At 41.2% G+C, this 15,029-nt stretch overlaps 1 protein-coding gene across 7 annotated transcripts in view; it reads right to left on the minus strand.

Moving 5' to 3' along the window:
- Positions 1-1,720: 1,720 nt before the first annotated feature.
- MCF2 (MCF.2 cell line derived transforming sequence) overlaps positions 1,721-15,029 on the minus strand; it is a 199,525-nt gene continuing 186,216 nt past the window's right edge. For all 7 annotated transcript variants that reach the window (XM_044268788.1, XM_044268786.1, XM_044268787.1 and 4 more), the window contains one exon: positions 1,721-2,494. In XM_044268788.1, the coding sequence (XP_044124723.1) occupies positions 2,454-2,494 (41 nt within the window). In that variant the 3' untranslated portion in view covers positions 1,721-2,453. The remainder of the gene's footprint in view (positions 2,495-15,029) is intronic.

The raw sequence follows: 15,029 nt of genomic DNA on the forward strand, positions 1-15,029 counted from the left end.
AACATCTGTTATTCATTACCAAGGCTTGTTTAATCCTGTCTAATCTATAGCCCCTCACCCAAGTGAGTTCTACCCCCCACCTTAGGATTGTGTACACACACATAAGATTTGGGAATGTATTATCTCGTATAACCAGGCGGCATTATACTATATATTTTTATGCAGTCAATCCTTTACTGATTAGTCAGAAGAAGAATAAACATTTACATTCACTGACTCACAGGTAATGTCTTCTCTGCTTGAAGTTGTTCTCCTGCCTTTTCTTCTCTATCCTGTCAAGATCACCATGATGACTTTTCCTGGACATGACCTGTCTCTGCAGAGTTTGCCAACCAGATTACCTTGACCTATACTAACACAAAATCATCAGGGTGCCACACATTGTGCCCCTCAATATAATGGCATATGATACTATCACCATGAATATACCGCCACTCACTGTGCCCTTGAATATAATTGTGCCACATATTTTAACCCCTGAATATAATTGTATTCCCTAGCCATAAACCATTACACACAGTCCCCCCCCCCCCCCCCCAAAAAAAATGGTACATACTGTGCCCCCTGAAATTAGTGAAATGTGCTGGTGCCCCTGTAGTTAGCGCCCTCTATAGTGTCACATGCTGTGCCCCTTGAAGATAGTCCTAGACTTTGTGCTTTATGTAGATAATGTACCATTAATTGTCCCCTAAAACAGGAATATCAGTAAACATATACTAATCAGTTCCCATGTAATCCAATGTCAACACAGATTGCATATCACTGACTGTCCTCCCTTCCCATGAAGTGTACCTTGTGATCTCCCTGTTGCTGGCTTTTTCACTGTGTTGTATGTATTATATGCCAGCAATACTTCAAAAACCACAAGAACAGCCCTAGCACTGCTGAGAACTGTAGTTATATACCTCAAGCTGGTCCATATACACTATATGATCTCAGATCAATATTTTTACATCAATTAAGGGGTTATCCCATGAAAAAAATCTACATTTTTGAAACCAGCATCTGGACCTGAATACTTTTGTAATTAGATGTAATTAAAAGTTTAGTAAAGCTACTAAATTATTCAATAAAGTATTTCTGTATAGCACCACCTGCTGTTTGTACTTTTTCTTATTTCTTTGTCCACCTCACTGGGGTTTTTGCAAATGCTCAATTCCATTCCTCAACTGCCCTCAGCTGGATCTGTTAGAATTTGTGACTGTTACAGGGAGAGAGCTGTAGCTGAAAGGACATGCTGCCTGAGCTGTGATAAGTAGAGAGATGCAGCCGAATGGACATGTCCCCTTAGAAAGTACACGCCTCCTGAGCTGCCAGTTTGAAAGAAATCAAACCGAGCAACTGGACCAAAGAATGTGAAGAACTGTAAATCCATGTGAGGTACAGGGCTGGTTCTACCTTTGTTATATACTATATGATGTCTGATTTTCATGTTTTTTACATTAATCATGGGACAACCCCTTAAAGTGCAAATTGATCTGTAGAATAACACAGAAAATGAGAAATATATACATAAATGAACAGAATAACTGAAATATCCTTTTTTTTTTTAGGATGACAAATATACAGGTACATTCTTCTACTTTGGTGGACAGAGTTCTTCTCAGCAAGAGTAGCATGACAATTATCCATACACAAACACTATAATAATAATACTGATACACCTAAAAATGATTTAAACCCTAACCAATTAATAATTGAAAAACTTGATTATTCCACATTAAGGAAGAACAAGATTTTTTTTATTGCAATTTGTCACATTACACCATAAAGCAGGTGGTGGCAAAAATGTAGAATGTTCAAGATCAACCAGTCCAGTTCATATTGAGAAGGCCCACATCAAGATATTGTCTCATGAGAAGCCTCATCACATTAGGGAGAGTTATGAAAACTGTAACTTTCAACCAATCACAACACTGCTTTAATTTCTTATAGTGCTCTTGAAAAATTAAAGCTGTGATCTGATTGGTTGCTATGGGCAATAAAGAATTTTTATTTTATACAGTTTTATAAATCTGCCCCTATAGAGTCAAGATGAATAAAGTGCAGACGTTTTACACAAAAACGGTAAAACATGTATTGATAGAGCATGGAATGGAGTTTCTACAAATGTCAACACTTACATATTTACATTGAGTTAAAAACATTTCATTAGCCAAGATGTAAAATAAACTAATGGTGCTAAGGAGCATGGTAAAAATTGAATTTTCCAATGTACAACAACAGTTTTACAAAATGAGGCTCTTAAAAGTGTCTTTTGTCCACGTGAAAAGGGTATGTGAGCTTTAGAAGGTGGTCACAGCGATGTTGTAGGATAAGATTGGTGATGACATTAACATGTAACAGTGCTCCTCACAACAGCGTTTCAGCAGCATCCATGAAAACAGTGCCCTTGAAAACAGCGTTTCAGCAGCATCCATGGATCTGTGTATTATTCATATTTACATGGGGTTTCAAGGTGAGCTTAACTTCCTTGTGTTACATAGAGCAGCATCTGTAAAAAAAATTCAATAAAAGTGAAATGTATCGCATGCATAGCTTATCCGCTTAAACTTCATCACTTGATCATCTGAGAGACCCATGGAAAGTGATGTCGTCTACACAATGTACGGTATTGACCTCTGGACAGTCCAAGATTGTACACCTATATATGTCATTTGTTGATGACGAAGACCCCAATTATAGCATTCGAAGATCAGAAACCAAACCATATGCTCTAAACACCACTTCATCTCCAAGATGCTGAATGTAAAGTTTACATCTTTAATGGCCGTAAAGTCGATTTGGTCCAAATTCTTATCTTCTGACAGAAGGCAGACATCTGTGTAAAAGATCTGCCATGTTGGGTTTGTCCAATTATCGTTTCATTTTCTTGGAAATTAGTTTATGGGAAAGAACAGGTGTGCACCATGTGGCATACTCAAACGTCATTGAAAGACGCAGAGTTCAATTCACAGAGCGTGACAAAGATCAGTCGTGACAACATTCTACATTCTACAACATGCTACATGGGAAAAAAATATGCAAATAGGTATTTTCCATCTTGCTTGTGCCAACTTTTGGAAGAGGCTCTGTATGAGTTAAAGTATGACTTTTTAGCAACCCTTGGGACCTGACAAGGGAAAATAGAAAAGCCAAATATCAGTCCGCAGACAGCTGTTTTGGGGTACTTGCCCCTGGTTCCTTTTCCCTGCGAGATACCTCTTTGCATATTTTTCCCATGGAGCATTAGCAATAAGTCTTCATACACAGCTGGTCTTTTTAGAAGAGCCAGTATCCTGCCTAAGCTGCATCCAAGGTAGTGGTGAGCGAATCAAAGTATCCAAAGTGGACCTAGAAATAGATCTGAATTTCAGGAAAAATGTTATTCTCTACGAAGCCAAACTTCCTTTCATGGTAATGATGAAATTATTCCTAAAATGGTGGCTGAAAAAAATATTATACTCACCTCATCCACTGGATTGCGGACAGACCGTCTGCTCTTGTCTCAATTGAAGAAAACACACCAAAGAACCTTTGCCGAGTGTGAAGACGTCACCACGTGATAACACTGGCCGTGTGCGGTGACGTCATCGTGCTCACCGCAGGTCCTTTAGCGGGTTTTCTTCGATCAAGAGTTTGAGGTGAGCATATTATTATTTTTAAACTGCAGATTTACCCCTGAGAAGATAGATGTGAGTCTCAGATGCCGCGGTCAGCATTGAATGCAGCATCTGAGGGGTTAAATGATGGGGGGGGTGAGGATTGCTGTTCCCTGCCATTGCACAAGTAATTCATAACAAATCGAATTTCTTGACGAAGTTCGACTAAGCAGAATCACATTTTTCAAAACTTCACTCATCTCTAATCCAAGGCATTGCGCTCTGCAAGCTAGAATCCTACTCTGTACTCATGGGGGGCAAGAACCCTGAAAAAGCTGTCTGCAGGTGGATATTTAACTTGCCTATTTTCCATTGTCAGGTCCCATGACTTTTTAAAAAGTCAGACTTTGACTCATAGGGAGCCTCTTCCAAAAGGTGACACTCGCAAGATGGACCTTATTTCCAGGACCAAGGATCTAAAATCTCTAGTATCAATAGCCTTACCAACAGGACCTAGATAGTCAATACACCAATGATCACCAGGACGTGAAAGCTGTCACTGTGGGGAGTGGGGGAAACCCCCCACTGTACAATGTAAAAGGGATAGGGGTAGCAGCTAGATCAGGCTGCCAAGAAAAGGGAACTGGTCACCTCCTATAGTATCCCTAAATCTGGCCCTGTTCTCCTAACTGTATGAGCCGACCCTTAAGGTAGGAGACAGGTAATCCATGAATATCCCTGAGGTTAGGAGACAGGGACAAGAGACAACCAGGTTCATCCAAGACACGGATGAACCAGAGTTTCCACAGGCCTATCTGCAGGGAAAAGTGGACAACTGAATACAACAGAGTTGGCAGGTAAGAACACCAGAAACACACTTACCTGCTGCAGCGACCACAACTGGAACCCGTGCATAAGTACCCGTGCCCAAACACCAAATAGGACACCGTACAACCAACACCACACACAAATATCCTGCACTCCTGATACTGCCTGGCCCCCTTACAGCAAGGTACACGGCAGCCCCAGGCAGCACTGCATCCATATTCATGGTTCACCCTTCCAGGAAAGCAGCCCCCTTCCGGAGGTATCAACATACTGGGTGATGAATAGCATACATGCAGGGACCAACAACAGCCCAGACATGTAACAACCAACAAAACGCTTCACACACCCAGAACATAAACCCACACCACACATACAAGAAGTGAGGGTAAAGATACATGGAGGGTACATAAGGTGCATGTTTGAGGTACGTTTTGATAAGTTTTCCCAAAGTATACCTCTGACTGAACCCACCAATATATACATTTACAGTGGCACAAATAGAAATAACCCATAGGTTCCCACGAGAAGTATACCACGAGGTTGACCTTTTTTCATTGGATGCTGCTGTAGGGAATAATGTAGTTGACTACACTTTTACATACAGTTGAAAGAAAGGCACACCAAACCATATTATTTCATTGGAGGCAATGGACACTCTTTTGACATTTATTGGGTAAAAGGGGTCCTATGGATAAATATAGCATTTAAGTCTGGTGTTTTTGTAGCACATATGCCAAACACAGTGTGAATAGGCCCTTATATAACTGAAAAGGACATGAGTGAGTTAAAGGGGACCTCTCACCAAGAAATGCAGTTCACTCTGCAGGCAGCATGTTATAAAGCAGGAGGAACTGAGCAGATTGATGTATATACTGTAGTTTTATGGGGAAAAATTTGTAAAACTTGTAATTTATTCATTTAAACTTCTGCTCTCTTTATGCTTAGGAGTCATGCGGGTGGTGCTTCTCTGTGATTGCCAGCTAACTCTGCATGACAAATAATACAGGGAAGGCTATAAATCACTCAGCAGGACCACCCACATGAATCCTAAGCAGAAAAAGAGCAGAGGTTTAAATGAATAAATTACTGAATATTTTCCCAGAAAACAATCAGTTTGCTCAGCTCCTCCTGCTCTATAACCAGGTTCCCTTTAACCCCTTTAAGCGACAGCTTGTTTGGACCAAATGCCGGAGCCCCATTTTTTAAATCTGACGTGTCACTTTATGTTGTAATAATTTTGGAACGCTTTTAATTATCCATGAAATTCTGAGACAGTTTTCTCGTGACATATCGTACTTCATGTTAATGGTGATTTTAACCCCTTAAGGACGCAGGGCGTATCGGTACGCCCTATTTCCCGAGTCCTTAAGGACTTAGGGCGTACCGGTACGTCCTAACTTTAAATGCAGATTCCGGCGCCGCGGGGGTTAATGGTAACGGGATGCCGGCTGAAATCATTCAGCCGGCATCCTGTGACAACGCCAGGGGGGGTCATGTGACCCCCCCCTATCGGCGATCGCCGCAAACCGCAGGTCAATTCAGACCTGCGGTTTGCTGCGCTTTTTGCAGTTTCTGATCCCCGCGGTCCCTGACCGCGGGGATCAGAAACTTTAGTGTACCTCAAATATAGATTTTACATCCCCCCTGCACCCCTGCATGATTTTTTGCCGGCGGGTGGTGCAGGGGGGGGAGTTGTGGGCGGTGGGGGCGGTGCGGGAGGCGGGCGGTGCGGCAGGCGGGATCGCGATCCCCCGCCCGCCTCCCCTTGAAAATTCGTTGGTGTAGAGTGGGTATACCAGGGTGCCAGCACATTGCTGGCACCCTGGTATAAACGGCTGACATCGGTGATGCGATGTCAGCCGTTTAACCCTTTCCATACAGCGGTCCGTACGCACCGCTGTATGAAAAAAGTTAACAGTAAGAAGTAGCTCCCTCCCTCTCCCATCGGGGGGCTGCAGTGCCTTTGCAGCCCCCCGAATGGAGAGGGAGGGAGCTCCCAGACAGCCCCCCCAGAGCCCCGTCCTTACCCTTCCCCGTCTGCGCAGTTCTGACCACTACTGAGCAGACGGGGAAGGTTCCCATGGCAACAGGACGCCGTCTCAGGCATCCTGCTGTCCATGGTTCTGAACAGATCTGTGCTGAAAGCATAGATCTGTTCAGACAAAGTGTAAGTAAAATACAGTACTGTACAATATATATTGTACTGTACTGTATTATACAGACATCAGACCCACTGGATCTTCAAGAACCAAGTGGGTCTGGGTCAAAAAAAAAGTGAAAAAAAGTGAAAAAAAAAAGTAAAAATCAAAAAAACACATTTATCACTGAATAAAAATGAAAAAAATAAAATTCCCTACACGTTTGGTATCGCCGCGTCCGTAATGACCTGATCTATAAAACGGTCATGTTACTTTCCCCGCACGGTGAACGCCATAAAAAAAATGAATAAATAACTATTAGGAAATTGAAATTTTGCCCACCTTACTTCCCAAAAAAGGTAATAAAAGTGATCAAAAAAGTTGCATGTACGCCAAAATAGTACCAATCAAACCGTCATCTCATCCCGCAAAAATCATACCCTACCCAAAATAATTGCCAAAAAACTGAAAAAACTATGGCTCTTAGACTATGGAAACACTAAAACATGATTTTTTTTGTTTCAAAAATAAAATCAGTGTGTAAAACTTAAATAAATAAAACAAAGTATACATATTAGGTATCGCCGCGTCCGTATCGACCGGCTCTATAAAAATATGACATGACCTAACCCCTCAGGTGACCACCGTAAAAAAATAAAAATAAAAACGGTGTAAAAAAAGCCATTTTGTCATCTTACGTCACAATAAAGTGTAATAGCAAGCGATTAAAAAGTCATGTGCACCCAAAAATAGGGCCAATCAAACCGTCATCTCATCCCGCAAAAAATGAGACCCTACTTAAAATAATCGCCCAAAAACTGAAAAAACGATGGTTCTTAGACTATGGAAACACTAAAACATTTTTTTGTTTTAAAAATGAAATCATTGTGTAAAACTTACATAAATAAAAAAAATTGTATACATATTAGGTATCGCCGCGTCCGTGACAACCTGCTCTATAAAATTACCACATGATCTAACCTGTCAGATGAATGTTGTAAATAACAAAAAAAAAAACGTGCCAAAAAATCTATTTCTTGTTAACTTGCCACACAAAAAAGTGTAATATAGAGCAACCAAAAATCATATGTACCCTAAACTAGTACTAACAAAACTGCCACCCTATCCCCTAGTTTCTAAAATGGGGTCACTTTTTTGGAGTTTATACTCTGGGGATGCATCAGGGGGGCTTCAAATGGGACATGGTGTCCAAAAAAACAGTCCAGCAAAATCTGCCTTCCAAAAACCGTATGGCATTCCTTTCCTTCTGCGCCCTGCCGTGTGCCCGTACAGCGGTTTACAAACACATATGGGTTGTTTATGTAAACTACAGAATCAGCGCCATAAATAATGAGTTTTGTTTGGCTGTTAACCCTTGCTTTGTAATTGGAAAAAAAATATTAAAATGGAAAATCTTCCAAAAAAGTTAAATTTTGAAATTGTATCTCTATTTTCCATTAAATCTTGTGCAACACCTAAAGGGTTAACAAAGTTTGTAAAATCAGTTTTGAATACCTTGAGGGGTGTAGTTTCTTAGATGGGGTCACTTTTATGGAGTTTCTACTCTAGGGGTGCATCAGGGGGCTTCAAATGGGACATGGTGTCAAAAAACCAGTCCAGCAAAATCTGACTTCCAAAAACCATACGGCGCACCTCTCACTCTACGCCCCGCTGTGTGGCCGTACAGCAGTTTACGGCCACATATGGGGTGTTTCTGTAAACTACAGAATCCGGGCCATAAATAATGAGTTTTGTTTGGCTGTTAACCCTTGCTTTGTAACTGGAAAAAAAATATTAAAATGGAAAATCTGCCAAAAAAGTGAAATTTTGAAATTGTATCTCTATTTTCCATTAAATCTTGTGCAACATCTAAAGGGTTAACAAAGTTTGTAAAATCAGTTTTGAATACCTTGAGGGGTGTACTTTCTTAGATGGGGTCACTTTTATGGAGTTTCTACTCTAGGGGTGCATCAGGGGGCTTCAAATGGGACATGGTGTCAAAAAAACAGTCCAGCAAAATCTGCCTTCCAAAAACCATACGGCGCACCTTTCACTCTACGCCCCGCTGTGTGGCCGTACAGTAGTTTACGGCCACATATGGGGTGTTTCTGTAAACGGCAGAGTCAGGGCAATAAAGATACAGTCTTGTTTGGCTGTTAACCCTTGCTTTGTTAGTGGAAAAAATGGGTTAAAATGGAAAATTAGGCAAAAAAATAAAATTCTCAAATTTCATCCCCATTTGCCAATAACTCTTGTGCAACACCTAAAGGGTTAACAAAGTTTGTAAAATCAGTTTTGAATACCTTGAGGGGTGTAGTTTATAGAATGGGGTCATTTTTGGGCGGTTTCTATTATATAAGCCTTGCAAAGTGACTTCAGAGCTGTAGTGGTCCCTAAAAATTGGGTTTTTGTAAATTTCAGAAAAATTTCAAGATTTGCTTCTAAACTTCTAAGCCTTGTAACAGCCCCAAAAAATAAAATATCATTCCCAAAATGCTACAAACATGAAGTAGACATATGGGGAATGTAAAGTCATCACAATTTTTGGGGGTATTACTATGTATTACAGAAGTAGAGAAACTGAAACTTTGAAATTTGCAAATTTTTCTACATTTTTGGTAAATATGGTATTTTTTTATGCAAAAAAAATCACTTTTTTGACCCAATTTTAGCAGTGTCATGAAGTACAATATGTGACGAAAAAACAATCTCAGAACGGCCTGGGTAAGTCAAAGCGTTTTAAAGTTATCAGCACTTAAAGTGACACTGGTCAGATTTGCAAAAAATGGCCAAGTCCTTAAGGTGAAATAGGGCTGAGTCCTTAAGGGGTTAAGTTAATACGTTTTAACTTTATGCATAACAAATCCAAAATTTGCTGAAAATTTGGAAAAGTTTGCTATTTTCAAAATTAGAACTTCTTTGCTTTTAAGACAAATAGTGATACTTCATAAAATATGTAGTTACATTCCCCATATGTCTACTTTATGTTGGCATCATTTTGTAAACGTAATTTTTTTTTTTTAGGAAGTTAGAAGGTTTAGAAGTTTACAAGCACATTTTCAAATTTTTAAGAAAATTTCCAAAACCCACTTTTTTAAGGACCGTTTCAGCTGTGAAGTCGCTTTGTAGTAGAAACCTCATAAATGACCACATTTTAGTAACTACACCACTCAAACTGATTTTGCAAACTTTATAAACCCTTTAGGTGTTCCACAAGAATTAAAGCAAAATGGAGGGAACATTTTTAAATGTTATTTTTTGGGGCAGATTATCCATTTAAATCAAATTTTCCTGTAACACCGCAAGGGTTAACAGCCAAAGAAACCCCAATATTTATTAGCCTGATTCCGCAGTTTACAGAAACCCCCCTACATGTGGTCGAGGGCAGATTTCACTGGAATGGTTTTCAGGTGCCATGTCACATTTGAAGAGACCCTGAGGTACCCCTAGAAAGAAAACCCCAAAAAGTTACCCCATTTTGAAAACTACCCCTCTCAAGGAATAAACTTAGTGGTGAAGTGAATGGTTTGACCCAACAAGCTTTGAAACACATGGCTGTAAAAATGAACAATTAACTTTTATTTCCTATATAAATTTGCTTTAGCCCCAAATTTTTCATTTTCACAAGGGATAACAGGAGAAAATGCACCCCACAATTTGCTATGCATTTTTTCCTGAATACGGCACCACCTCATGTGGTCATAAACCATTGTTTGGGGTAAAAGCAGCCTTCCGAAGGGAAGGCGCGGCATCTGGATTTTCTAACATGTAATTTGCTGAAATTAGTTTAGGGCCCATAACATTTGTATTTTTTCACCAATGTAGCTGTGTGGGGACTTGTTTTTTTGTGGGACGGGCTGTAGTTTTTATTGGTATCATTTTGGGGTACATATGTCTTTTTAATCACTTGTTATTTATTTTTTGTGGACATGAGGTGACAAAAACAACAATTCTGTCATTTTTTTCTACATTGTTTTTTACAACGTTCACTGCGCGGCATTAGTAATATGATACTTTTATAGATTAGGTCATTATGTACGCGGCAATACCAATTATGTGTATGGGGGGAAATTGTGGAATATGGGGGCGCAGTATAATCAACAGGGGCACTGGGGGCACAGTGGGGGTCATGGCTGATTTCAGGCTGTGATCTCCAGCGTGGAGATCACAGCCTGAAACCGAAATTTTAACACTAAAGCCCTCCGATTGGTTAGTCTGCAGAGTGGTCCCTTGCCGGCTTACCAGGTGTCTCTGCTCTCCGGGAGAACGGAGACTCTGGAACTGTGACACTTTATAGTGTCACAGCCCCGGTAAGCAAATTGGACGTGACAGTACGACCAAATGCAGTTACTTACAAATACCTCTTTGATCATGTCTGTAGAGTGGCGTGGAATGATTAGGAATAAAATTTGTCCTTAATCAAATAGAAATGCTTAGTAAATACCAGAAAAGCAGAGTAACACAGAAACCAAAACGACGCATAGTCTTATCTGGAGGAGACCGATACTGCATATAGTGTTAGTTTAGTGGGAGGAACGGCTGGTCATGTTGGGATAAGTAAAATGAGCTGTCAGGTCGGATAATAAACTGCCTGTGGCTATAAATACCCAGGATTTTACAATGCATTAAATAGACGAGAAGTAAAAAGGTGGAATGTTAAGCCGAGGCCTGTTTCACACTTTCATTGATAGTTCCGGATATGAAATCTGGCAGAGGATCTGAAAACCAGAGTTAAACTGAACCGTTTTGACTTTGCACATTAGAATCCATCTGTTCCTTAAGGATGCGGTTGTGTGAAATCAAAATGGAACAAATCAGATCCGTCACTAAATACATTGAAAGTCAATGGGTGACAGATCCATTTTTTTAGGATTCTAATAAACCGGATCCATCAACATTGACTTACATTGTTTTTAGTAACGGATCCGGTTTGTTCTGCTTCTATGACCGAACACAAAAATCAGCATCCTGATTTATTCTAAAATGTGGCGTGGCAAGGGTGAGTAGCGGGCATGGTCAGTCACCCCGACAAATTCATCTTCATTTACGCAAGTTTTCTGGTGCAAATGAAGCCAGAAATCTACAGCAGCTCTGAGATGTCGTATGCTTCTGTTTAGGCGCGGGAGGATGAGCCTATCCTTTTGCCTCATCATATATTAGGGGCATCCTCCTACAGCGCAGGGGATATCAAGACAGCGCAGAAAGCATTGGTCCTGATAAACCTCCCCTTTGTGTTTCCACCCTTTACAAATACCCATTCGTTATAAATGTCACTGTAATAGTTTTATTAATGTGGTGAAAGAACAAACAAAGGGGAACTCCAGGAATAACTGATATTTTGTCTACATGGGGACGTGTTACTTGAAGAGAACATTGCAGGACAATTAATAGCCAATGGTGTGGCAATACAACATGCTGCAGCTGCAACGTGACAGTTGCAAAAATCACAGTCAAATTAAAGGGAACCTGTCACCGGGATTTTGTGTATAGAGCTGAGGACATGGGTTGCTAGATGGCCGCTAGCACATCCGCAATACCCAGTCCCCATAGCTCTGTGTGCTTTTATTATGTAAAAAAAACTATTTTATACATATGCAAATTAACCTGAGATGAGTCAGGGACAGGATTCATCTCAGGTTAATTTGCATATATATAAAATCGTTTTTTTTTACACAATAAAAGCACACTGAGCTATGGGGACTGGATATTGCAGATGTGCTAGAGGCCATCTAGCAGCCCATGTCCTCAGCTCTATACACAAAATCCCGGGTGTTCGCGTACTTACCCTAAATCTAACAAAAAAATAATAATAAATAAAAAAAAGCCCCCAAAAATTTGAAAAAAAAAATTGGATTCAAACTCGCTGATCAGCGGTCCGAAGTTGATCAGCGGTGGGGTGGGCGAAGCGCTAACAGTGGCCGGACGCTAAGAGTGCCTGCCACAGTCAGCACTCGCACACACACAAAAAAAAAAAGTGCTTGGTGCTTGCGCCCCAGAAAATGTGGGGGAGGGGGGGCGGGGGGGGGGGAAGCTGCAGCACCACTGGGGGGGTCTAGGGTCACACAGCTGAGTGTGGACCCCAGACACCCGATCAGGGTGAAGCTGAAAATGATTTCAGCAGGCACGCTGTTCCGATCATCGTCCGCCACGCAGTACCCTACCTGTATGCCCTGTGTCCCCAACAGGTTAAAGCTCTAAAATAGTTGCACAACAGAAAGTTGCACCTATTTTTGTGTTTTCTTAACCATGCAGACATTGCCTTATGCCTACTGAGGGGGTAGTGAACGAATGGAATCTTTTCGCCATTTTTTTGAATCCCTATGTAACAAGCAGCTCCCTCAGTCCTTATACTAGGGCCCATACTGTTTCTTTAGTACCCGAGATATCAGAGGCTGAAGATCACCTTTGAAAAGTGCTTGTGTGCCCATGACTACACTTCTTGTCATGTACTGTAGCAGTCTGCAGCTATCTTCAGGACACTAGGCATGAAAGCAATCACATCTCATTATTCTTTGGGTTACTGAAATATGAAAGCTGAATTATGGTAGTTATGAGGTCAAATAGTCCTACAAAATATGAAATGATAGGTAAAAGGGTAGTATGCATTGCCAAATCGACACATGCTCCCTAAGCTCTTCTTAGTGGCATCCAGAAGTGTATTCCACTATTAAATGGAATTTATTTTTTCACATTTTAATTAGGGATGAGCGAACTCGAACTGTATAGTTCGGGTTCGTACCGAATTTTGGGGTGTCCGTGACACGGACCCGAACCCGGACATTTTCGTAAAAGTCCGGGTTCGGGTTCGGTGTTCGTCGCTTTCTTCGCGCTTTTGTGACGCTTTCTTGGCGCTTTTTGAAAGGCTGCAAAGCAGCCAATCAACAAGCGTCATACTACTTGCCCCAAGAGGCCATCACAGCCATGCCTACTATTGGCATGGCTGTGATTGGCCAGAGCACCATGTGACCCAGCCTCTATTTAAGCTGGAGTCACATAGCGCCGCCCGTCACTCTGCTCTGATTAGCGTAGGGAGAGGTTGCGGCTGCGACAGTAGGGCGAGATTAGGCAGATTAACTCCTCCAAAGGACTTGATTAACTGATCGATCTGCAGCTGTGGATCATTGAGCTGCTGATCCTCAATTGCTCACTGTTTTTAGGCTGCACAGACCGTTTGTCAGTCTCATTTTTCTGGGGTGATCGGCGGCCATTTTGTGTCTTGTGGTGCGCCAGCACAAGCTGCGACCAAGTGCATTTAACCCTCAATGGTGTGGTTGTTTTTTGGCTAAAGCCTACATCAGGGTGAAGCTGTCACACCAAGTGCATTTAACCAGCAATAGTCTGTTCATTTTTTGGCCATATACAAAATCAGGGGCAAGCTGCGCCTGTCACCAAGTGCATTTAACCCTCAATGGTGTGGTTGTTTTTGGCTAAAGCCTACATCAGGGTGAAGCTGTCACACCAAGTGCATTTAACCAGCAATAGTCTGTTCATTTTTTGGCCATATACAAAATCAGGGGCAAGCTGCGCCTGTCACCAAGTGCATTTAACCCTCAATGGTGTGGTTGTTTTTTGGCTAAAGCCTACATCAGGGTGAAGCTGTCACACCAAGTGCATTTAACCAGCAATAGTCTGTTCATTTTTTGGCCATATACAAAATCAGGGGCAAGCTGCGCCTGTCACCAAGTGCATTTAACCCTCAATGGTGTGGTTGTTTTTTGGCTAAAGCCTACATCAGGGTGAAGCTGTCACACCAAGTGCATTTAACCAGCAATAGTCTGTTCATTTTTTGGCCATATCCCAGTCTAATTCTGTCACTAAATCCATACCGGTCACCCAGCGCCTAAATACTAGGCCTCAAATTTATATCCAGCTAAATCTGTCCCTAGTGCTGTAGCTGGGCGAGTTATTTAGTGTCCGTTCAAGCACATTTCTTGTTCTGGGTTGAAATACAATTCCCAATTTAGCAATTTCATAATTTAGTGGTTCCTGCTATATCAGAGCTCTTTGAAATCTATCCCAAAAAGGGTATATAATATTGAAGGTGCACATAGGGTCATTCAGAGTAACTTCACACACACCCGCTACTGTGTATTTCCAAGTCTAATTCTGTCACTAAATCCATACCGGTGACCCAGCGCCTAAATACTAGGCCTCAAATTTAATTCCCTCTAAATCTCTCGTTACCCACCGCTGTACTGTTGTTGCTGGGCAAGATATTTAGTGTCCGTCAAAGCACATTTTTTGTTCTGGGTTGAAGTACAATTCCCAATTTAGCAATTTCATAATTTAGTGGTTTCTGCTATATCAGAGCTATTTGAAATCTATCCCAAAAAGGGTATATAATATTGAAGGTGCACATAGGGTCATTCAGAATAACTTCACACACACCCGCTACTGTGTATTTCCAAGTCTAATTCTGTCACTAAACCCATACCTGTCACCCAGCGCCTAAATACTAGGCCTCAAATTTAAATCCCTCTAA

Source organism: Bufo gargarizans, chromosome 9 (assembly GCF_014858855.1).
Source record: "Bufo gargarizans isolate SCDJY-AF-19 chromosome 9, ASM1485885v1, whole genome shotgun sequence".
Taxonomy (NCBI): Eukaryota; Metazoa; Chordata; class Amphibia; order Anura; family Bufonidae; genus Bufo; species Bufo gargarizans.